The 25,311-nt window shown below is 49.6% G+C and overlaps 1 protein-coding gene across 1 annotated transcript in view; it reads left to right on the top strand.

The window, feature by feature from the left end:
* Positions 1–25,272, top strand: part of LOC132581487 (FYVE, RhoGEF and PH domain-containing protein 1-like) — a 28,561-nt gene extending 3,289 nt beyond the window's left edge. The window contains exons 2-15 of the mRNA XM_060252740.1: positions 2,255–2,344; positions 3,245–3,393; positions 4,811–4,967; positions 8,586–8,724; positions 10,245–10,303; positions 12,485–12,631; positions 13,007–13,099; positions 13,528–13,607; positions 15,968–15,998; positions 17,070–17,159; positions 18,166–18,291; positions 20,084–20,242; positions 23,060–23,203; positions 24,992–25,272. Coding sequence (XP_060108723.1) covers positions 2,255–2,344; positions 3,245–3,393; positions 4,811–4,967; positions 8,586–8,724; positions 10,245–10,303; positions 12,485–12,631; positions 13,007–13,099; positions 13,528–13,607; positions 15,968–15,998; positions 17,070–17,159; positions 18,166–18,291; positions 20,084–20,242; positions 23,060–23,203; positions 24,992–25,243 — 1,716 coding nt within the window. The 3' untranslated portion in view covers positions 25,244–25,272. The remainder of the gene's footprint in view (positions 1–2,254; positions 2,345–3,244; positions 3,394–4,810; positions 4,968–8,585; positions 8,725–10,244; positions 10,304–12,484; positions 12,632–13,006; positions 13,100–13,527; positions 13,608–15,967; positions 15,999–17,069; positions 17,160–18,165; positions 18,292–20,083; positions 20,243–23,059; positions 23,204–24,991) is intronic.
* The last annotated feature ends 39 nt before the right edge of the window (positions 25,273–25,311 follow it).

Raw genomic sequence — 25,311 nt, 5'->3', positions numbered from 1 at the left:
TTGCATCACAACATTGCATGGCAGACTTTTTATGGGGGGGTTTGCCATTGCCTTCCCCAGTCATCTACTCTTTCCCCCCAGCAAGCTGGGTCCTCATTTGACCGACCTCGGGAGGATGGAAGGCTGAGTCAACCTCGAGCCGGCTACCTGAAAATCCAGCTTCTGCCGGGGATCGAACTCAGGTCATGAGCAGAGCTTAGGATTTCAGGACTGCAGCTTTAACACTCTGCACCACAGGGGCTTCAAGGGGTGCACAATATTTGTGAAAGAGCCACACGCGGCTCCCGAGCCACAGTTTGGCCACCTGTGGTATAGAGGCTGAGGCCTTCTCCTGATGTTGCCTCCTGGCTCTGGGTTTCAAAGCTTGACTGCCTCTGACTGTGTAGTTTCTGTTTAGCCACCACAGCTAGTAGCCACTGATGGACTCCCTTTTAAAGCCAAGAGAAAGAGGGGGAGAGAAATGTGTACAATGTTCTGGTCTTATTGGAAGGGCAGGATTGAAAAACTGAGAGGGAGTTGGGTAGAGATGTCTTGGCATCTTTAAAGTAAGTATGAGATAAAAAATATAAGAGAGAGACAGAAAAAGGCAACTGAGATTATTTGGGGGCTGGGTTGGATTAGCTATTTTATTATTTATTTATTTTAGTATATTTCTATTCTGCCCATTCTCCGTAGGGCTCAGGGCGGAGTACAACATACGATAAAACAATAAAACAATAAAAACGTTCTATAAACAGACAACTCAACAGCACTCAGATGACCATGTCATCACATATGGCCCAGCCTAGCCGTCTCACATCATGATAATGTTTGTTGTAAGCCGCCCTGAGCCACTCGTGGGAAGGGCGGGATATAAATCCCGGAATAAATAAATAAATAAAATAAGATATCTCATAGGGATGGCAGTTTTTATTCCATTTCTTAGCACAGATGACAGCGCTGGCCGGGGAGGCCAACCTGACCGAGAATAGACGCCCGCAGCCTCAGCTAAAAGCCTGGCGGAACAGCTCCGTTTTACAGGCCCTACGGAAGGCTAATAAGCCTTCCGGATCTCAATAGGTTGGGGCCAAGACTGAAAAAGCCCTGGCCCTAGTTGAGGTGAGGCGAGCGTCTTTTGGGCCGGGGACGGCCAACGGATGTTGGGAGGCTGAACGTAACAACCTCCAGGGCATATATGATTGTATCATCTACCTGGTCCTATTTAATGGCAAGGTGGTTAAAACCCTTTCAGCGCACGTTGGTGGAAGAAGCATAGATTTTTCATCCACCACCTGTGATAACTTGATCAGAGGATGATGTAGAATGTTGACTGTGAAACATTTCCAGGGCTTTTTTTTTTGTAGCAGGAACTCCTTTGCATATTAGTCCATACCCCTTGATATAGCCAATCCTCCGAGAGCTTATGGGGCTCTTTGTACAGATGACCCCCAGGTGAAAGGGTGGAGCCAGTACTGCGCACACTGTGCTTCACCTAAAAAATTCCTCTGCGCAGGCCTGAAGGGCATACAGGACCAACCCTAAATCAGACTTTTCCCTGCAGCCGCTGTGGCCGGACCTGCCTGTCCCACATTGGTCTTGTCAGCCACCAGCGAGCCTGCAGCAAACGTGGGCTATTGCACCCTTCTTAAATCTTCGTTCGCGAAGCCAAGCCGAGAGAGAGAGAGAGAGAGAGAGAGAGAGAGAAATGTAAGCTCTTCGAGGACTGGCTACATCAGAGCAATGAACATTGAAATTGCTGAGCAGTCAGGTTAGAATGGATAAAAGGAAGTCCTTCTTCACCCAGAGGGTGATTAACATGTGGAATTCACTGCCACAGGACGTGGTGGCGGCTACAAGCATAGCCAGCTTCAAGAGGGGTTTGGATAAAAATATGGAGCAGAGGTCCGTCAGCCACTGTCCGTCAGCTAATAGCCACTGCCACAGCGTATTGTTGGAACTCTCTGTCTGGGGCAGGTGATGCTCTGTATTCTTGGTGTTTGGGGGGTGGGGCAAAGTGGAAGGGCTTCTAGCCTCACTTGTGAACCTCCTTTTTTTGGCCACTTTGTGACACAGAGTGCTGGACTGGATGGGCCTTTGGCCTGATCCAACATGGCTTCTCTTATGTTCTTAGGGGTGTAGGTGGGATAGAGACCCACTGGAGAAGGGGACTGATCACATATCTTTTTACAGGCCATCCTGAAATGGAGTGTGAAGTCTGATACATCTCTCCTTTAGGTGTTTTTTCTAAAATCGACTCCTTTTCTTCCATCGATAGATGACAGTTCCACAGAAGGTTTTTCGAATCGCCAACGAACTTCTCCAAACTGAAAAGGCCTACGTGTCCCGTCTGTATCTGCTGGACCAGGTAAAAACGGATGCTGGGGAGAGCCCCAAAATGGCTGTTTTGTGGGCTCTGCTTCATAGAAGCCTTGAGGCAAAGTCACCATCTCTTCTCCAAACCATGTCCTACCTGCATCAACCAGGCATCCGTCAGCAGGTGCTGTTATCTGTCCTGGAACCTATGTACCCTTGCCCTGCTACGTCTTATCCTTGTGATATGTCCTACAACAGGAGTCTGAATCTATGGATACCTTTGGAATTCTGACACAGGGAGATGGGCGCAACTGCAAAATGGCTGCTGCAGGAGGTGGAGCTAACCGCAAAATGCCAGGGAGGGGGTTATATGCCAGGGAGAGAGAGCCAGTTTGGTGTAGTGGTTAAGTGTGCAGACTCTTATCTGGGAGAACTGGGTTTGATTCCCCACTCCTCCACTTGCAGCTGCTGGAATGGCCTTGGGTCAGCCATAGCTCTCGCAGGAGTTGTCCTTGAAAGGGCAGCTTCTGTCAGAGCTGTCTCAGCCCCACCCACCTCACAGGGTGTCTGTTGTGGGGGGGAGAAGATAAAGGAGATTGTAAGCCGCTCTGAGTCTCTGATTCAGAGAGAAGGGTGGGGTATAAATCTGCAATTCTTCTTCTAGATTGGGAGGAAGGGAGAGGTGGAAAGAAAACAACTTTAAATGCATTCTCCAAGCCACCAGCTAGAAAAATGATTGAAAGAGAGAAATGCCTTCTCCAAACCAGCCAATGGGGCAGGGAGGGCTTCGAGAGCCATTCAGTATGTGTAAAAGAGCCACAGTTTAGCCACCCCTGGCCTAGACTGTGTGGAGGGGAGGTGGGCCACTGGTTATTGCCTTTGCAAGAGATTATCCTCATCTCCGAGGCCAGGCTGCCTTCCCCTGTTGCTGATCCCCCTTCCTGTCTGCCAGGTCTTCTGTGCCCGTCTGCTGGAGGAAGCACGCACCCGGAACTCCTTCCCAGCTGAAGTGGTGATGGGCATTTTTGCCAACATCTGCTCCATCTACTGCTTCCACCAGCAGTTCCTGCTCCCGGAACTGGAGAAGCGTATGGAGGAATGGTGAGGAAATAGATTGGCACAGTTCTAGTTGTATGTGTGCGTGTGTGTGAGGGTTCTTTCAAAGTGAAGCATGGCACCAAAATGTGGTCTGGAGAAATCTCGTTGCATTTGGAGTGGCATGCTGCCATGTGCTGTATTTTGCAAACAAAACTGATTTGCATTAGATGTGGGCAGGGGTGGCATTCTAGCAGGAGCTCCTTTGCCTATTAGGCCACATCAACCCCTGATGTAGCCAGTCCTCCAAGAGCTTACGAGGCTTTTTTTTGTAAGCTCTTGGAGGATTGGGTACATCAGGGGTTGGTGCGGCCTAATATGCAAAGGAGCTCCTGCTAGAATTTCTGCCGGCACTGGGGAGCTACAGTTCATTGAGGGAACCATGAATGCCAACATGTACTGCGACATACTGAAGCACAGCATGATCCCCTCCCTTCAGAGACTGAGCCGCAGGGCAGCATTCCAACATGATAACGACCCCAAACACACCTCCAAAATGACCACTGCCTTGCTAAAGAAGCTGAGGGTAAAGGTGATGGACTGCCAAGCATGTCTCTGGACCTAAACCCTTTTGAGCATCTGTGGGACATCCTGAAACGGAAGGTGGAGGTGTGCAAGGTCTCTAACATCCACCAGCAACGTGACGTCGTCATGGAGGAGTGGAGGAGGACTCCAGTGGCAACCTGTGAAGCTCTGGTGAACTCTACACCCAAGAGGGCTAAGGCAGTGCTGGAAAATAATGGTGGCCACACAAAATATTGACACTTTGGGCCCCATTTGGACATTATCACTTAGGGGTGTACTCACTTTTGTTGCCAGCAGTTTAGACATTAATGGCTGTGCGTTGCATGATTTTGAGGGGACAGCACATTTACACTGTTATACAAACTGTAGACTCACTCCTTTACATTGTAGCCAAGTGTCATTTCTTCAGTGTTCACATGAAAAGATATAGTTAAATATTTACAAAATGTGAGGGGGTGTACTCACTTCTGTGACATACTGTATATATATATATTTCAAATATATTAAAGCATGGGGTGTGCATTCAAGGTAGCAGCAGCGCGCGGGTTCAGGTGTGGGCATTAACCCCTTCCACACACGCTGGTTCCAAAGTTGCTCACTGCTGCCACCTTCTGTCTGTCCGTTCTGCTTTTTGCCATCCCATCTATGCAGAAGAACATAAGAGAAGCCATGTTGGATCAGGCCAGTGGTCCATCCAGTCCAACACTTTGTGTCACTCAGTGGCCAAAAAAACCCCCAGGCACCATCAGGAGGTCCGTTGGTGGGGTCAGACAGTACAGACGTAAAGGCGATAGGCTCAAACGGCAGCTTCATAGCTTATCACGAACACAGCCCGGTGCTTCAGGGCTTTCTGTTTTGAATCCTCTCTTCCTGACCAGTTTTTCCTTCTGCCTCGCAGGGACCAGCACCCTCGCATTGGGGATATCCTGCAGAAACTGGCTCCTTTCCTCAAGATGTACGGCGAATACGTCAAGAACTTTGACCGCGCCATGGAGCTGGTGAACACCTGGATGGAACGCTCAGCACAGTTCAAGGGCATCATCCACGAAGTGCAGGTAAGCCAGCTCGTCATAGCCCAGAGCAGGGGTGGCCAAACTTGCTTAATATAAGAACCACATAGAATAATAATAAGAAGAAGATAGTGGATTTATATCCCGCCCTCCACTCCGAAGAGTCTCAAGGCGGCTCACAATCTCCTTTACCTTCCTCCCCCACAACAGACACCCTGTGAGGTAGATGAAGATATTGGATTTATATCCCGCCCTCCACTCCGAAGAGTCTCAGAGCGGCTCATAGTCTCCTTTCCCTTCCTCCCCCACAACAGACACCCTTCCTCCCCCACAACAGACACCCTGTGAGGTAGATGGAGATATTGGATTTATATCCCGCCCTCCACTCCGAAGAGTCTCAGAGCGGCTCACAGTCTCCTTTCCCTTCCTCCCCCACAACAGACACCCTTCCTCCCCCACAACCTGACACCCTGTGAGGTAGATGAAGATATTGGATTTATATCCCGCCCTCCACTCCGAAGAGTCTCAGAGCGGCTCACAATCTCCTTTACCTTCCTCTCCCACAACAGACACCCTTCCTCCCCCACAACAGACACCCTGTGAGGTAGATGGAGATATTGGATTTATATCCCGCCCTCCACTCCGAAGAGTCTCAGAGCGGCTCACAATCTCCTTTACCTTCCTCCCCCACAACAGACACCCTTCCTCCCCCACAACAGACACCCTGTGAGGTAGATGGAGATATTGGATTTATATCCCGCCCTCCACTCCGAAGAGTCTCAGAGCGGCTCACAGTCTCCTTTCCCTTCCTCCCCCACAACAGACACCCTTCCTCCCCCACAACAGACACCCTGTGAGGTAGATGGAGATATTGGATTTATATCCCGGCCTCCACTCCGAAGAGTCTCAGGGCGGCTCACAATCTCCTTTACCTTCCTCCCCCACAACAGACACCCTGTGAGGTGGGTGGGACTGGAGAGGACTCTCACAGCAGCTGCCCTTTCAAGGACAACCTCTGCCAGTGCTATGGCTGACCCAAGGCCATGCCAGCAGGTGCAAGAGGAGGAGTGGGGAATCAAACCCGGTTCTCCCAGATAAGAGTCCACACACTTAATCACTACACCAAACTAGCTCTCCACACCAGACATTTGAGAGCTGCAAGACATGAATATTAGATATTTGAGAGAAGGAAGGGAGGGGTGGGAAGAAAGCAACTTTAACTTTAAATGCATTCTTCAAGCTGCCGGCTAGCTTGGCTTGGAGATATTATTTAAAGAGAAATTATTTAAAGCTGGCCAACGGGGCAGTGGAGGCTTCAAGAGCCACACAATATGTGTGAAAGAGCTACACGTGGCTCTGAAGCCACAGTTTGGTTACTCCTGGCCCAGAGCCTCTCAAACACTCCCCCCAGTTTAAAAGACAAACCGTGGGGGCTTCCTGTAGGAAACAGACCAGGCATTTGGCACAGCCTCGGGGTACACAGTGGGTGGGACAGATTAATGGAAAAGGAAGAGGAGTATGCGATTAGGGATATAGCACAAGCATACTTTGTATTTGGGGCGGGGGGGGGCGTTTCTCCTGTGGGCTTACAGTGCCTAGAAACTGTAATGCATTGACAATTCAGTTCGGTTTCCTTTATTGGCATTAAAAAAGAGGTAAAAGAAAAAATATATAAAAACACATCTGCAAAAAAGTAAAGGTAGTCACATATGCATACCAGTAGATAAAACATGCCAGCAGGAGTCAACATAAAAGGACGTTCTAAAAGGGACTAAAATCCATACAAGAACAAGTCAGAATCTGTCAAATACAAGTTTAAGTTACAATGCATTACTGCGTAGGATGCATTGAGTTGAATTGTGTGCATTCACCTGAAGAAGAAGATCTATGGCAGGGGTGGCCAACGGTAGCTCTCCAGATGTTTTTTTTTTTGCCTATAACTCCCATCAGCCCCAGCCAGCATGGCCAATGGCTGGGGCTGATGGGAATTGTAGGCAAAAAACATCTCGAGAGCTACCGTTGGCCACCCCTGATCTATGGAATCGCATCCAGGCCTGGCACTGCCATTATGCAAACTAGGTGATTGCCAGGGGTGTTGGTCTTCTGGGGGTGAAAAATTGGGTGACTCGGTGATGTTATCGGTGCAACGGGGGCGGGGGGGGGAGCTCCAGAAGTTAGCCATGCCTAGGGTGCCGGACAGTCTTGGGCTGGCCCTGAGCATGTCCCTTCCCCAGATAACCTTTGCCTTCATTTATTTTCTCCATTACCCCCGAAATGTTGGCTTTACAGTGATAGAAAAGTGTGTTCAAATTGCAGCTGATGTACGGCGATCCCATAGGGCAGGGGTGGTTAACAGTAGCTCTCCAGATGGTTTTGCCTACAACTCCCATCAGCCCCAGCCTGCATGGCCATGCTGGCTGGGGCTGATGGGAGTTGTAGGCAAAAAACATCTGGAGAGCTACCATTGGCCACCCCTGCCATAGGGTTTTCAAGACAAGAAGCATTAAGAGATGGATTGCCTCAGGGCTCTTTTTTTGTAGCAGGAACTCCTACATATTTGGCCACGCCTCCCTGATGTAGCCAATCCTCCAAGAGCTTACAGTAGGCCCTGGAAAAGGAGCTCTGTAAGATCTCGAAGGACTGGCTACATAAGAGGGGTGTGGCCTAATATGCAAAGGAGTTCCTGCTACAAAAAAGCCCCCCCAACATCCGACAATTATAATCCGTCTCTTTTATATGAATCTCTTAATGCTCTTTTATTGATATTTATGAACAACACAAGTCCATGAAGTTAGAATGAAGACTAATATCCAGATGAAACCCTGGATTTCCATATACCCACCCCAGTACTAACCAGGGCCAGCTGTGCTTAGCTTCTGCGATCTGGGCCATCCAGGGCAGCATAAAACAAAACCTGGTGGGGCTGGAAGGTGCCATCAAGTTGCAGTTATGGCAACCATGGAGGGGTTTCAAGGCAAGGCGTGTTCTGAGGTCATTTGCCATTGCCCATTTCTGCCTAGCGACCCTGGACTTCTTTGGTGGTCTCCCATCCAAGCACTAACCGGGGCTGACCCTGCTTAGCTTCTGAAGTAGGAGAAGACTGAGCTAGTCTGGACCCTCCAGGTCAGGGCAGAGATGAACAGAGGAGGTGTTTGCCTGCCTCTGCATAGCGACCCTCAACTTCCTTGGTGGTCTCTCATCCAAGCACTAACCAGGGCTGACCCTGCTTAGCTTCTGAGGTCTGATGAGATCAGGCTGGCTTGGGCCGTCCAGGTCAGGGCAGAGACAACCAGAGGTGGTTTCCCACTGCCTGCCTCTGCGTAGCAAACCTGGACTTCTTTGGAGGCCTCCCAACCAAGCAATAACCAGGGCTGACCCTGCTTAGCTTCTGAGGTCTGATGAGATCAGGCTGGCCTGGGCCGTTCAGGTCAGGGAGTTTTATACAGTTGTCTTTATACAGGTGAGAAAACAAGACTGGTTTGAAGGGGGTCAGAATGGTCCATTGGTGGCCAAATTACAATATAAACAGAACGAGTGTTGAGGTCCCTGCTTGAAGGAGGCTCGATCTCTGCTCTTCTTAGTTCGCTGGGTGAGGGGCAGACGCTTCGGCGTTCAAAGGGCAATCAGGGCAGACAGCTCTCTTCAGGCCCTTGTGTGTTGCAGCGAGAAGAGATCTGTGGGAACCTGACCCTGCAACATCACATGCTGGAGCCGGTCCAGCGGATCCCCCGCTACGAGCTGCTGCTGAAGGACTATCTCCTCAAACTGCCCCAGGACTCGGCTGATTGCAAAGATGCCCAGAGTGAGTGCAACCCTGGTGTGGGGGAGGAGCGGATGGGGGGCAGTAATGCTCTGTATTCTTGGTGCTTGGGGAGGGCAAGGGTGGGAGGGCTTCTGGAGTTCTGGCCCCACTGGTGGACCTCCTGATGGCCCCTGGGTTTTGGCCATTACATGACAGAGTGTTGGACTGGATGGGCCATTGGCCTGATCCAACATGGCTTCTCTTATGTTCTTATGTCTGGGGCAGTGAGGCTCTGTATTCTTGGTGCTTCGGAGGGGCAGTGAGGCTTCTGGAGTTCTGGTCCCACTGGTGGTCCTCCTAATGGCCCCTGGGTTTTGGCCACTGCGTGACAGAGTGTTGGGCTGGATGGGCCACTGGCCTGATCCAACATGGCTTCTATCACATTATGTTTGGGGCAGTAATGCTCTGACTTCTTGGTCCTGGGGGCAATATCAGTGGGAGGGCTTCTGGACTTCTGGCCCCTCTGGTGGACCTCCTGATGGTCCCTGGGATTTGGCCACTGTGTGACAGAGTTTTGGACTGGATGGGCCATTGGCCTGATCCAACATGGCTTCTCTTATGTTCTTAAGACCCATCATTTATGGGCTCTGCAAGTGAAGGTGAAAGGGGGAACTGCATCGTGTCGGTGCCAAACTGCATGCTGAATTGGATTTTTCTAAATCCTGCAGAACTTGTAAACCTTTAGGTAGTGACAGTTGGAGAATGAAACTCACAAATGCGGGAAGGATGGCTAGACCTTGTCATCACGGAGACCACTCCCGTGGCTGTTTAACTTCCTTTTGGATCGGCAGCTAGGGGGTCTCTAACCAAGACTCCCTCCCAAACCAATAGCTAGGTGATTAAGAATGCTGTTCTGACCACAGTTACACCCTTCTGAAACCATGGATTTCAGTGACCTTAGAAAGGTGTAACTCTGCTTTGGGCAGTTTCAGGGGTAGCTGTGTTGGTCTGCAGTAGAAGATCTGGATTTGAATCCAGTAGCACTTTAGAGCTCCCTTAGTTGGATAAAAGCAGGGCTTTTTTTTTGTAGAACTTCAAGGAGGCCCTGTACTAAGAGTCCTGTAAGCTCGAGGCGGATTGGCTGCATCAGGGGTGTGTGGCCTAATATGCAAAGGAGCCCCTGCTAGAATTCTATCTCTGGGCCCTGTACTAAGAGTCCTGTAAGCTCGAGGCGGATTGGCTGCATCAGGGGTGTGTGGCCTAATATGCAAAGGAGTTCCTGCTACAAAAAAGGTCCGGGATACAAGTCAGAACGGGGATCCCTACACACTTGTATCCGTTACGGGGAGCTTTGACTCCAGAAAGCTCATACTCTCCCATCTTGTTAGTCTTAAAGGTGTTACTGAACTCAAATCTCTTTAGGATGGCGCTGCAGATGATGCCATTTCAGGGGCTCTGACTTGCATGATTTGATTCCTGCCGATGTTTGTGTCTAGCGTTTCGGCTTCTAGCTTGGCAAGCGAGCATGGCAGAGTCAGGCCTGTCGAGTTAATGTTGCTTTCTCTCCTCCTCGTGCTCAGAATCCCTTGAACTCATCGCCACGGCAGCTGAGCACTCGAACGCCGCCATCCGGAAAATGGTAAGAGTTGAAGGGATGAATCCTCGATGGGCTCTTTTTCCAGCAGGAGCTCCTCTGCATATTAAGGCACGCCCCCCCTGATGCAGCCAATCCTCCAAGAGCTTAGAGGGCTCTTCTTACAGGGCCTACTGTAAGCTTCAGGAGGATTGGCTACATCAGGGAGGCATGTCCTAATATGCAGAAGAGCTCCTGCTAGAATAAGAGCCCTGCCGTTTCCCAGGGAAACCATGGTGGGTTTCTATGCTCCCTCTAAGCTGTAAAGACTTGTGAGCAAAAATTCTACTTCGTGAGCTGCTGGCATTAAAGTGGTGATCGACGGTAGGACCAGAACCAATGGGTTGAAATTAAATCTGGCTCAACATTAGGAAGAACTTCCTGACTGTTAGAGCAGTTCCTCAGTGGAACAGGCTTCCTCGGGAGTTGGTGCGCTCTCCTTCCTTGGAGGTTTTTCAACAGAGGCTAGATGGCCATTGGACAGCAATGCAGATCCTGTGAATTTAGGGGGAGGTGTTTGTGAGTTTCCTGCATTGTGCAGGATGTTGGAGTAGATGACCCTGGAGGTCCCTTTCAACTCTGTGATTCTATGACTACATGAATTAATTTGCTCTGGGGCCATTTTTTCCTAAGACAAAAAGGTGTGAGCTGGAGGTTAAAAAATTATGAGCCAGCTCACACTAACTTAGCTTAGAGGGAACACTGGTGGGTTCACAGGGGACTTTCTTCACCCTGTGTGATCCTCAGCACAACCTTATGGGGCTGGTTAGGTCAAGAGAAAGAACAAATTGACTAAAAGTCGCTGCCCTTCACAGCCTAGTGGAGATCGGAAGAAGAAAATTTGGGTTTTATACCTTGCTTTTCTCTACCCTAAGGAGTCTCAAGGTAGCATATGGTAGCCTTATCCTTTCCCCCTGTCCCCTGGATTTCCCCACGCTCCTCCAACCAAACTTTTTTGGCTATATCCCTGTTCCCACAACAGGCTTTTTGTGAGGCAGGTGGGGCTGAGAGAGTTCTGAGTGAACTGTGACTGGCCCAAGGTTCACCCAGCTGGCTGCATGTAGGAGAATGGGGAATCAAACCCAGTTCTCCGCATTAGAGTCCACTGTTCCAACCACTACACATTGCTGAATTGGAACTTGTGATTCTCCAGACTCCATCCAACATCCTACCCAGCAGGCTACAACCCCTAAAATTTTATTGTGCTTTCTTTCTTTCTTTCCCCCGCCCCAAAATACTTGCTTCTGGGTTCCGTTGTTCAAACCTCCTGTGAGAATTTTGCTGAACTCGAGGATTCGACAAACTTTCTAATATTTCCCCCCCACACACACAAAAAATGGGAAAAATAACCAAAGCATATAAAACGGACAGACGGAAATCTTCATCCAGCCGCTGTGGCCACACAGGAGAAAGTAATTTTAAAATTCTGAGGGGAGCAGTGTTCCCTCTGAGCTGAGTTGGTGTGAGCTAGCTCACAGATTTTTGGCCTCCGGCTCACACATTTTTGTCTTTATCTCAGGAAAAATAGCCCCAGAGCAAACTAATTTGTGCGGTAGCTCACAACTTTGATGCCAGTAGCTCACAAAGCCGAATTTTTGCTCACAAGACTTTATGGCTTAGAGCAGGGGTGGCCAAACTTGCTTAATGTAAGAGCCGCATAGATATAAACACCAGACGCTTGAGAGCCGCAAGACATGAGCGTCAGATGTCTGAGATCCACAAGACAAAGGGGGGGAGGGAGGGAAATAGATTGGGGAGGGAAAGCTAGAAGGAAAGCAACTTTAACTTTAAATGCATTCTCCAAGCTCCCAGCTGGCTTGACTTGGAGAAGTGATCTAAAGAGACAAATGCCTTCCCCAAGCTGGTTGACGGGCAGTGGGAGCTTCGAGAGCTACGCAATATGTGCAAAAGAGCCACATGTGGCTTCCGAGCCACAGTTTGGCCAACCCTGGCTTAGAGGGAACATTGGATGGGAGTCAGGTTTTATGACGACAGTTCTAATTCAAGAAGCATTTGAAGATAGATGCTGAGCTGATATAATTCAGCACACCTTCTGGTGATGTCAGGGGTGTGTGGCAGATGCAAACGGGTTGCGCTAATGAGCTCCGGCACCTCCTTTTCTATGAAGTGGCCCCTGCTACCCAGCATGCTATTCTCTGTTGAACTGCTGGCTGTCACCCTCTTTAGGAGAGAATGCACTCGTTGCTGAAGGTTTATGAGCTGCTTGGAGGGGAGGAGGACATTGTGAATCCCACCAACGAGCTCATCAAGGAAGGCCACATCCTGAAGCTTTCGGCTAAGAACGGCACCACGCAGGACCGCTACTTGATCCTGGTGAGAGCTGGTAGCAGAAGTTCCCTTTAAAACCTTTCCTAACTCAGGGTGGGAAAGGAATCCTTCCGCTTTGTATGATTTCAATGTCAACTCTCTTTTTTTGGCCACTGTGTGAAACAGAGTGTTGGACTAGATGGGTCATTGGCCTGATCCAGCATGGCTTCTCTTATGTTCTTATGTCTGGAGCTGTGATGTGTCAGTATTCTTGGTGCTTGGGGGGCAACAGTGGGGGGGACTTCTGGAGTTCTGGCCCTACTAGAGGATCTCCTGATGAACCCTGGGTTTTGCCCACTGGGTGACACAGAGTGCTGGACTGGATGGGCCACTGGCCTGAACCAATTTTGCTTCTCTTATGTTCTCCCCCGCTCCTCCCAGTTCAACGATCGTTTGCTGTATTGTGTGCCAAAGCTGCGTCTCATTGGACAGAAGTATGGAGTCCGCGCTAGGATAGACATGGATGGGATGGAGGTAAGTGAAGAGAGAGGGGAACAGGAGATTACCTCCTGGGAGACCTTTGAAAGTGGAACAGCTGGGAGCATATAATAAGTTTGTGGAGGGAGCTAGCCTCGCCCAGAGCTCCTGGTACAATTTCTGGGTGGGGAAAGGGGGGGGGGGGGTGAAACCATATGTTTGAGCATGAGGGTGGATATCAGTGCCACAAGGCTCATCTGCGGGTGGTTCACATGTGTGTGACCATCATTTGGTGACTCAGTGCTAAATGAACGTCTGAACCCATGCCACAGAAATGTATACTATCTGAGGAGATATAGAAAATTCGAACAGCAGCGGTTGATCGGCAGTTATTGATTTGTGCACGTTAGTCTTCCCCCTGGAGCTACGGATGACCGAATGCATGTGTGAACCAACTCTGGGTCTTCATATTTCCCCTTCTGCAGTTGAAAGAGACCAGCAGCCTCAACGTGCCCCGGACCTTTCTTGTATCAGGGAAGCAGCGATCCCTAGAGCTCCAAGCCAGGTACCTTCAGCAGTCCCGAAAACCTCTGTTGGCCCTGATCCAGCAGGAATTCTTGTCAGCTTTTCTTGTCTTCAGTTGCCTCACCCCGGTAGTAACTCTGTTTTCCTCGAATTGCTCCTCTCTGTTTCTCCCAGTCACCTCAGGTTAGGCTAACGGGGTATCTGCCTGTCAGAGTCCACCATGAATACCATAGTGCGGTGCACAGTAACAACTGCTGTCGCTTCCTTTAAAGAAAATCTTTCTTTTGAATTTGCACATAGAAACCTCCATCAAATTCCAATAACATAACAATACCTTCTCAGAAGCAGTATCATGCCTGGGAAAATTATAAGATGCTGATTTCTTTCGGGAGACAGAAAAATGGTATAAATCATATGTTTTTATCAGGGCTTTTTTTTTGTAGCAGAGACTCCTTTGCATATTAGGCCACACACCCCTGATGTAGCCAGTCCTCCTGAAGCTGACAGGAGGCCCTGTGAGAAGAGCCCTGTAAGCTCTTGGGGGATTGGCTACCTCAGGGGTGTGTGGCCTAATATGCAAAGGAGCTCCTGCTACCAAAAAAGACCTGGTTTTTATCAAGGTACTCTCCCAAGGGAAAGCAAAAGAGGCTATGAAGGTTTTAAGATGTCACAGAGCCTATTTAATAAAGTCTGTACTGACGTGCCATTTCTCAGGAAAATGACATGTGTCTTTTACTGTCATTGGTGTCAAGTTGTATTGCTGTTTTAGTGATAGATAAAGGATCTGAGTATTAATGCCTCTTGAGCTTAAGCAGGGCTTTTTATTGTAGCAGAAACTCCTTTGCATATTAAGCCACACGCCCCGATGTAGCCAATCCCCCAAGAGCTTACAGTAGGCCCTGTACGAAGAGCCCTGTAAGCTCTTGGACAATTGGCTCTATCAGGGGGTGTGGCCTAATATGCAAAGGAGTCCCTGCTACAAAAAAAGCCCTGAGTTTAAGGGAGACGATGGTTGTGTTGTATCCCAAAAATATCTTCTTCAGCTGTTCCCCAAATCTTCTTCTTTAGTCTTTAGCCTTTGTTTTGTCTTCCCAATGGTGAGATCTTAGTAAGGAATAGAAGAAGGAAAATGGCTCCTTTGAAAGGGGCGGGTAGTTGTGATGTAAACTAAAATTTGAAAAAGGATAGATCCAGGTGGGCAGCCATGTTCGTCGGAAGTAATAGAATCAGGACTTTTTTGGTAGAAAAACCCCCAGCAGGGACTCATTTGCATATTAGGCCACACCCCCTGACATCACTATTGTTTCACACAGGGCTTTTTTGTAACACACACACACACACACACACCCCCAGGGGAACTCATTTGCATATTAGGCCACACCCCCTGATATCAAGCTAACCGGAATAGCGTTCCTGTGTGCTCCTGTTAAAAAAAAAAAGCCCTGAGTTTGAATCCAGTGGCAGTTTTAAGACTGACAAAGTTTTAATCAAGGCCTGAGCTCTTGTGTGTGAGCATGCTGCTTCTTCATTCCATTGCATCTGAGGAAGTGCATGTACACCCAGAGGCTCATACCTAGAATCAAACTTTGTTGGTCTTAAAGCTGCTGCTGGACTCAAAACTTTGTTGTAAGATTTCCAAAGGCAGTCATCACCCCTCTCAGTTATTTCTGGAGAAGTCAGGGCTGACACAGGAGCGTTAACTTGCCGATTTTCATATCAGTGAGCGTATTTTGTGTTAAATAAATCAGCTTTGACAATATTTTTATATAGTGTATGATACCACAAAATCTATTGAGCTTCTATGGTGAGATTCGAATCCAGGACACCTTAGAGATTAACAAGGTTTTTGGGGCATGAAGCTTTCCGGAATCAAAGCTCCCTTTGATTGGCATTGTCAGGTGTCTGAGAAAAGGGGCTCTGATTCTCAAAAGTTCACACATCCCCCAAAATCTTTTCAGAATCTGAGGTGGTATGGGACTCAAACTGGCCGCCCTCTGAAAGTGTCTATAGAGCAGGGCTGGCCAAACTGGCTCGGGAGCCACATGTGGCTCTTTTACACATATTGTGTGGCTCTCGAAGTCCCCACCACCCTTTCAGTCGGAGAAGGCATTTCTCTTTTTAAATCACATCTCCATGCCAAGTCAGTTGGCAGCTTGGAGAATGTATTTTAAAGTTGCTTTCTTTCCACCTCTCCCTAATACATTTTCTTTCTTTCCTTCCTCCCTCCCTCCCTCTGACATTAATGTCTTGTGGCTCTCAGACATCTGACATTTATTCTATGTGGTTCTTTCGTTTATCATGTTTGGCCACCCCTGCTATAGAGATTCTATTGATGCCTCTCTGAAATGTACTAGTCTGTGTTCTAACCCTAACCTGGGTGAATTGTTTGTCGTTCTTTAGGACTGAAGAGGAGAAGAGAGACTGGATCCAGGTAACTGCCAGTCTTACTCACCGCCCCTGAATGCGGTCTTTTACCTGCCGTTGTTTCCTGCAATTCCTGTGAAGTCTCCCATTCTTTAACTAGCACTGCAGAATGTGGGATTCCTAGACTAGGCCTCCCAATTGAGAAGAGAGGGCAGCCGGGAGAAAAGAGCAAGAGTTCTGTAGCATCTTAAAGCAGGGGTGTCAGACTCATTTGTTATGAGGGCCGGATCTGATATAAATGAGTTCTTGTTGGGCCCGGTCATGTCGGGCCAGGCCATGTGTATACCTATTTAAGCTTAGGTAGTAGAGATAGAAGCTTTAAAAAGGACACAGACAAACACAAATGTATATATATATTTTAAACCCTTAAATCATGCTTAAAATGTTAGCACTTGTTTTGTCTTAAAGGTGCTTTCTTTTCTCTCTCATGGGATCCAGGGAACTGGGCAAAAGAAGAACTATCTCCTTCCTTCCTTCCTTCCTTCCTTCCTTCCTTCCTTCCTTCCTTCCTTCCTTCCTTCCTTCCTTCCTTCCTTCCTTCCTTCCTTCCTTCCTTCCTTCCTTCCTTCCTTCCCCAGGGGACCAAGAGGGGGAAGGAAGAGAGGCTTGGCTCAGTAGCTCTATTGTGCGATTGAGAGAGCCTGGAAAAACAAGCTCTACCATTCCCTCTTCCGATCCAAGTGAGGAGCCTCAGCCAATGGAGAAAATAGAGGTTTTGCTCTGTAGCTCCTATGCGATTGAGCAAGTCTTGCAAAGCAAGCTGTGATGCAGAAGGAAGCAAGCGAGAGGGAGAAGGAAGCAGATGACAGCCGGTTGCTCGGGGGCCTGATAGGAGCCCTCCAGGGGCCTGATTCGGCCCCTGGGCCACATGTTTGACACCCCTGCTATATTCTTGGAGGATTGGCTACATCAGGGAGGTGTGGCCTAATATACAAAGGAGTTCCTGCTACAAAAAAGCCCTGGGGGGAAGTACGGGCATAGGGGTTCCCCACAGACGTTCATCTTTTTCAGCTTCCCTTTCTCGGTTCAGAGATCTGTTTGTCCGTGCCACAAATGCCCTGTTTTTACAAACCACCAGGCGATCCAGGCGACAATCCAGAAGCACGAGCAGACTCTGGAGACCTTCAAGCAGCTGATAAGCGAGGACGAAACGCCGCCCAATTCGCCTGTGAGCCACTGCCATGTTTGCGCGTGAATCTCTGCCCTTTGTGCGTGTGTGTGTGTTGGGGGGGGGGGGAGCTCGCGCTGGCATAAACAGTTTCCAGTTTGTGTTGGAACTTGGCTGAGCTGAAGGGGTTTTCAGAGTGCTTTGGGATCCTGTTGGATTAAAGGAGAGCGGCCCCATGGTCTTGTGTGTATTGGGGAGTATGCTGTCAAACCAATGTTCTTAAAAATCTGAACAGGCAATCAGATCCCCAGCGGCCAATCAGAAATCACGCTGGGCAAAAGCCCTACTTGGCCCTGCCCACTTTCTAAAAAAAAACTTGGCAAGGACTGAGAAAGGTGTTACCGTGCTGGGGACCCCTGGCCTAGATAGGGTTGCTAATCCCCGGGGGGGGGGGGGACAGGGGATCCCCCGGTTTGGAGGCCCTCCCCCTGCTTCAAACTCATCAGAAAGTGGGGGGAGGGGAGGGGAATGTCTGCTGGGAACTCTGTTATTTCCTATGGAGACATTCCCATAGGAAATAATGGAGAACTGGTGGTATCTGGGGTTCTGGGGGGAGCTGTTTTTTTAGGTAGAGGCACCAAATTTTCAGTATAGCACCCAGGGCCTCTCCCCAAAATGCTCCCCAAGTTTCAAAAAGATTGGACCAGGGGGTCCAATTCTATGAGCCCCAAAAGAAGGTGCCCCTCTCCTTCATTATTTCCTACGGAAGAAAGGCATTTTAAAAGGTGTGCGGTCCCTTTAAATGTGATGGCCAGAACTCCCTTTGGAGTTCAGTTACGCTTGTCACACCCTTGCTCCTGGCTCCACCTCCAGTGTCTCCTGGCTCCACCCCCAAAGTCCCCAGATATTTCTTGAATTGGACTTGGCAACCCTAGGCCTAGACAATTTTTTCTATTTTTTTTTTTAAATAGCTCTCTGTTCTGCACTCTCATAAATGGAATGATGACTCCTGGTGCTTTTAGGTATATATATTTTAACCTCCTTGGGCTTGCTGCTCTGACTGCAGGGGTGTGAGCTGGGACGACGGGCACCCACGCCCATCCGGGAGAAGGAGGTGACCATGTGCATGCAGTGCAAGGAGCCCTTCAACGCCCTCACCAAGCGGAGGCACCATTGCCGGGCTTGCGGCCATGTGAGTGTTTGCTACTCCCATCTGATTTCATAACACCAGGAAGAAAGTCAAGACAGGCATACGATGGCCAAGTGTAGTGTAGGCAGGGTGGTGTGATGCTTAAGAGCGATGGGCTCTAATCTGGATTCCCCAATCCTCTTCCTCCACATGCAGCCAGTTGGGTGACCTTGGGTCAGTTGTAGTTCTCTCAGAGTGAAGGGCAGGGTACCAATCCAAACCTCCTTCTCCTTCTCTGCAAGTACAGAGAGGTCAATGGGGTGTCCTTCCTCCCCAAAAGTCTCTACTCATAGAACATTAGTTTATTAGTTACAAAGCTAGAAAGATATCTTTGAAAAAGAAGATGAAGATGATATTGGATTTATATCCTGCTCTATATTCTGAATCTCAGAGTCTCAGAGCAACTCACAATTGCCTTTATCTCTCTCCCCCCACACACCCTATGAGGTGGGTGGGGCTGAGAGAGCTCTGACAGAAACTGCCCTTTCAAGGACAGCTCTGCGAGAGTATGGCTGACGCAAGGCCATTCCAGCAGCTGCAAGGGGAGGAGTGGGGAATCAAACACGGTTCTCCCAGATAAGAGTCTTCACCACTACACCAAACTGGCTCTCTCAGAGTGAATGGCAGCTTGGATGGGAGACCAACAAGGAATTCCAGGGCCGCCGCACAGAGCCAGTCAATGGCAAAATATCCTCTGCCCCCTCCTCTGTAATCAACTGGCAATGCAAACTTTGGGAATTTTACTTACAGACCAAGATTGCTAGTCATTTTCTTATTTTTGACTTGGAACTATATCAGAAATTGTTTCAAGAGATGTGGCAAGCAACATGGTGCACTACTTAATGGATAACGACATTCTTGCTATTAATCCTTCATATGAAAAAATAATCATTTTCTGATTACTTATCCCAACCTGCTAATGTAGACCAGGGGTGGCCAGACTGCAGCTTGGGAGCCACATGTGGCTCTTTCACACATATTGTGTGGCTCTTGAAGCCCCCACTGCCCCGTCAGCCAGTTTGGAGAAGGCATTTGTCTCTTTAAATCATTTCTCCAAGCAAAGCTAGCCAGCAGCCTGGAGAATGCATTTAAAGTTAAAGTCGCTTTCTTTCCACCTCTCCCTCCCTCCTCCATTTTCCTGCCTTCCTTTCTTCCTCTCAAACATCTGGCATCTTGTGGCTCTCAAACACCTGATGTTTATTCTGTGTGGCTCTTCTATTAAACAAGTTTGGCCACCCCTGAAGTAGAACCTGGTTACTGAAATGTGAGATTAGATCTCAAATACTTTTTTCTTCCTTCCCCCTAGCCTCCTTTCCCCCTCCTTTTTCTTTTTTTGCTTTGGTTAATGTTTACATGCTCATTTATATTCCTACATAAATATACATTTATGTGCACAGTGTATCCCCATCTGTATATTTCTTTTATGGTTATCACTATTGCTATCTGGATTTGCATATGTTTCAGTATTCAAGGTTAAATAAACTTCTTTCATTTGAAAAAAAAAAACATTAAAAATCACCTCTGCCCATCTCATGCCTTGGAAACCCTAAAGGTCATAATGAGTAGGCTGTGACTCAGTGGCCAAATAATAATATAAGCCTGGCTGAATCATTCTCCTTAATGTGTTAATAATATATGTGCAAGGAATGGGTTTATTTCTACATGCGTGCAGCTCCCCACCTGCAGAGTAAAATTGTACAGTCCTTTCCTGGCTTTACCGATTGACTCTGTGCATAGTATAATTTGGCTCTTGTTATGTCCCCACGACTCATCTTCCGTTGCCCGCTCCTTACAGGTGGTCTGTGGAAAATGTTCCGAGTTCCGGGCTCGCCTGGTCTACGACAACAACCGGCCCAACCGGGTCTGCGCCGACTGCTACACGACGCTCCAGGGCTCTCCCGCCAGTCCGGCCCTGCACCCCAATACGCCTCAGCGCCGGAGATCCATTCTGGAGGTGAGGCTGGGGGGATTGACCTGCCCTGCGAAATCCTACGGGGAAAGAAGTCCTTTTCTCCCTTTCTCACAATACGAGAACTCGTGGACATTCAATGAAGTTGCTGAGCAGTCGGGTTAGAACGGATAAAAGGAAGTACGTCTTCATCCAAAGGGTGATTAACACGGAATTCACTGCCACAGGAGGTGGTGGCAGCTACAAGCATAGCCAGCTTCAAGAAGGGGTTGGATAAACATCTGGAGCAGAGGTGCATCAGTGGCTATTAGCCACAGCGTATTGTTGGAACTCTCTGTCTGGGGCAAGTACGGTAATGCTCTGTATTCTTGGTGCTTGGGAGGGGCAACAGTAGGAGTGTCCTGGCCTCACTGGTGGACCTCCTGATGGCACCTAGGTCTTTGGCCACTGAGTGTTGGACTAGATGGGCCATTGGCCTGATCCAACATGGCTTCTCTGATGTCTTCCTGCAGTGGAGAGCATTTGACTTGCAGAAGGATTTCCCTCGGCTTGCCCAGCTTCTGGCATTCTCATGCAGGATCTTTCTGATGTTCCCTATCTTTGTGGTTCTTCCGCTCTTTTCTCCCTTATAGCCTTCTTGGGAAGTTGCACCTTGAAATGAGAGGCTAACTTGCCAACTGAGGAATATGGAGGACCTTGAGAGTGGCTTTCCATAGGCACCGTGCCTCCAGCCTGAGATGTGGAAGAGTTGACAAACGGGGTCCCCAACCCGTTTGAGCATGTGGGCACCTTTGCAATTCTTATGCGGAGTGGTGAACACAGCTACAAAATGGCGGCCACAGGAGGGGGAGCCAATTACAAAATGGCTGCCACAGGAGGCAGGGCTAACCACAAAATGTCAGGGAGTGAAGTTATACATCTCTAATAGTAACAATTCACCATTTCAGACAAAAACGCCATTTAACAGGATGCCTTTTAAATCTGCACAGCCAGTCAGAATCCCTGCTGGGCAAACATCCCACCTAGCCCCTCTCACTTTCTAAAAAAATCTCTACTGTGCCAACATCCCACCTAGCCCCTCACACTTTCTAAAAAATCCCTGCTGGGCGAACATCCCTCCTAGCCCCTCACACTTTCTAAAAAATCCCTGCTGGGCCAACATCCCTCCTAGCCCCTCACACTTTCTAAAAAATCCCTGCTGGGCCAACATCCCTCCTAGCCCCTCACACTTTCTAAAAAATCCCTGCTGGGCGAACATCCCTCCTAGCCCCTCACACTTTCTAAAAAATCCCTGCTGGGCCAACATCCCTCCTAGCCCCTCACACTTTCTAAAAAATCCCTGCTGGGCCACATCCCACCTAGCCCCTCACACTTTCTAAAAGTATTTGGTGAGGGCCATGGTGCCCAGGGGCACTATGTTAGGGACCCTTGATGTAAAAACTTGCATCACTTGCAGAATTTGTCTTTTGGTGCCCCCTGGTGGTTATTGAAATGTTTTCCAGTTCAGACAACTGAAACCAGACCTTTTGGCCCACTGATTCAGTACTGTCTTGTTCTCCAAGGTCTCAGACCAGGAATGGCTTTAACCGATGGGCAAAAGGGCTGCTTCTTCAGGCCCCATGCTGGAAAGGAGCCAGCTGCCCATGACCCTGCCCCACAGACAGAGGGGGATGGGGTAGCTGGCTCAACAGCAGCCAGATTCCATGTAGGGTTGCCAATCCCCAGTTGGGGACAGGGGATCCCCCGGTTCAGAGGCCCTCCCCCCACTGCAGGGTTATCAGAAAGCGGTGGTGGAGGTGAAAGAAATGTCTGCTGGGCGCTTCATTATACCTTATGGAGATCAATTTTCTTAGGGTATAATAGAGAATTGATCTGTGGGTATCTGGGGCTCTGGGGGGGGGGTTGTTTTCTGAGATAATGGCACAAAATTTTCCGCATATCATCCGGTGCCTCTCCTCCAAACATCCCCCAAGTTTCAGAAAGATTGGATCAGGGGGTCTAATTTTATGAGCCTCGAAAGAAGGTGCCCCATCCTTCATTGGAAGGAAGGCATTTAAAATGTGTGTGGTCCCTTTCGGTATAATGGCCGGAACTCCGAAGAGAGTTCAGTCGTGGTCGTCACAACCTTGCCTCCGCCTCCATCTGCAAAGTCCCCAGATATTTGTTGAGTCAGACTTGGCAGCCCTGCTTCCATGACAGCAGTATGGGACAAAGCACGCCGTCTAGTGCACAGAACTTGTAAAATGCAGTCTTCTCATCTCACATGTACAGTAATTAATAAAGGTCAAGGTAGTCCCCTGTGCAAGCACCAGTCGATTTCGACTCTGGGGTGACGTTGCTTTCACAACGTTTTCACGGCAGACTTTTGACGGGGTGGTTTGCCCTTGCCTTCCCCAGTCATCTACGCTTCCCCCCCAGCAAGCTGGGGACTCATTTGAGCGACCTCGGAGGAATGGAAGGCTGAGTCAACCTCGAGCTGGCTACCTGACAAACCAGCTTCTGCCGGGATCTAATTCAGGTCATGAGCAGAGGGCTCCGACTGCAGTACTGCAGCTTTACCGCTCTGCGCCACGGGGCTCTTCCTGTAATTACTACCAGTGCTTTTTTGGGGGGTAGAAAAAGCCCAGCAGGAGCTCATTTGCACATGAGGCCACACCGCCCGGCCTGGGAGCACGGGGCTGCTGCATGGCGGGTCGGGGCAACTGGAGCCTTAGCCAGCCAAGGCAGAGCTCTGCTCCTGCGGGCTCTGGCAGAAAAAAAAAGCCCTGATCCCTACACATGTGCCTGTGTAGGTGGGTTGGCTGCCTGTCTTTGACTTGCTCTGCATCTGACCGACCTCTCTTCTTCTCCCCTCTTCCGCAGAAACAGGCTTCCGTGGTGGCAGAGAACAGCGTGATCTGCAGCTTCTTGCACTACATGGAGAAAGGAGGGAAGGCCTGGCACAAGGGCTGGTTTGTCATCCCTGAAAATGAGCCCCTTGTGCTCTACATCTACGGAGCCCCGCAGGTATGGCTGTCGCCGGGGCCGGCTCTTCCACTAGGCAGACTAAGCGCTTGCCTAGGGTGCTGGCCCTAGAGGGGCACCAAATTGGGCGCACCCACCTTTTGTTTACAAAAATTCCTTCCCCTTCCGATCCCCGAATTGTTGCTGTCTTCCCCCCTTGCCTTGCCACTGCTTCTCCCCGCCTCCGATTGCTGCTTCTTCCCTTGTTGCCACTTCTCCCTGTCCCCTTCCCCTCCCCAATCCCTGCTGTCTTCCCCCCATTGCCTTGCCGCCACTTCTCCCCGCTTCCTTCCTCACCTGATCACTGCTGTCTTCCCCTTTGCCATCGCTTCTCCCCACTGCTGGGCTGTGAAGCGGCGGCAGGGAGAGTGGGGACAGGGGAGTGGGGGTGGGGGTGGGGTGGGCGGCAAGGCTGCCTGGGGCGCTGCAGGACCTAGGGCCGGCTCTGTCACCCACCCCCACCCCTCCTCCACATGAAGATTGAAGATAAGAAGATATTGGATTTATATCCCGCCCTCCACTCCGAAGAGTCTCAGAGCGGCTCACAATCTCCTTTACCTTCCTCCCCCACAACAGACACCCTGTGAGGTGGGTGGGGCTGGAGAGGGCTCTCACAGCAGCTGCCCTTTCAAGGACAACCTCTGCCAGAGCTATGGCTGACCCAAGGCCATTCCAGCAGGTGCAAGTGGAGGAGTGGGGAATCAAACCCGATTCTCCCAGATAAGAGTCCACACACTTCACCACTACACCAAACATGGCTTTTACCCTGCATCTTAATTCCTTGCAAATTCCAATCTCCTCTCCCTTGAGTAACTAAGACAGGGGTGGCCAAACTGCGGCTTTTTCACACATGTGTGGCTCTTTCACACATATTGTGTGGCTCTTTACGCCCCCACTGCCCTGTTCGCCAGCTTGGAGAAGGCATTTGTCTTTTTCAATCACTTTTCCAAGCCAAGCTGGCCGGTGGCTTGGAGAATGCATTTAAAAATAATTGCTTTCTTTTCACCTCTGTCCCTTCCCATCTTCCTTTCTTCCTTCCTTCCTTCTCTCAAACATCTGATGTTTATGTGGCCGCCCCTGCTCCAAGGTGCTCATCCAAAAGTGAAAGCCAGCATGGTATCGTGATTAAGTGTGGTGGACTCTACTCTGGAGAACTGGGTTTGACTTCCCACTTCTTCGTGTGAAGCCTGCTGGGGGATCTTAGGCCAGTCATGGTTCTCTCAGCCCCAGCTACCTCACATGGTTGTGGAGAGAGGAAGGGAAGGTGATCGTAAGCTGCCTTGAGACGCCTTTGGTAGAGGAAAGTGGGATATAAAAATAAACTTTTCTTCTTCTCCTTCATCCAATATGGATGTTTATCCATCTGAACTTCTCTGAAATATCTCACTGAGTTGAGTGGGGAGGAGAAGAAGAAGACCATAGAGTTATACCCCACCCTTCTCTCTGAATCAAAGTGGCTCACAATCTCCTTTATCTTCCTCCTCCACAACAGACACCCTGTGAGGTAGGTGGGGCTGAGAGAGCTCTCCCAGAAGCTGCTCTTTCAAGGACAGCTCCCACGAGAGCTATGGCTGACCCAAGACCATTCCAGCAGCTGCAAGTGGAGGAGTGGGGAATCAAACCTGGTTCTTCCAGATTAGAGTCCACGCACTTCACCACTGCACCAAACTGGCTTACAGACAGACTGTAAGGCTTATCCTGGCAGTCGATGTAAACAAGCGCAGCATCTTCAGTCCTGGTCATGCCCTCTGCTTCTGACCACTTAAGTCTTGACTGTCTGTTATCCCACAGGACGTGAAGGCCCAGCGTTCGATGCCTCTGATTGGCTTCGAGGTGAACCTCCCCGAACCCGGGGAGCGGGTGGATCGCCGCCATGCCTTCCGGATCAGCCAGAGCCACCTGTGCTGGTATTTCAGCCCCGAGACCGAGGAGCTACGACAGCGATGGATGGAGGTGCTGAGCCGAGCGGGCCGCGGGGAAGAAGGCAAAGGGCCGCCTTCCATCCTAGAGGCAGACGAAGATACGGAGGCAGAGGCGACCTAACAGCAGAGGCCGGGGAATGAGGAAAGACTTACTCTTGACTGCCCTGGGGCTCGTTCCCCGTTCTCTGA

The sequence above is a fragment of the Heteronotia binoei genome, chromosome 13 (assembly GCF_032191835.1).
Source record: "Heteronotia binoei isolate CCM8104 ecotype False Entrance Well chromosome 13, APGP_CSIRO_Hbin_v1, whole genome shotgun sequence".
NCBI lineage: Eukaryota > Metazoa > Chordata > Lepidosauria > Squamata > Gekkonidae > Heteronotia > Heteronotia binoei.
Note: the sequence above shows the minus strand (reverse complement) of the source record. Positions and strands in the feature narration are given on the sequence as shown.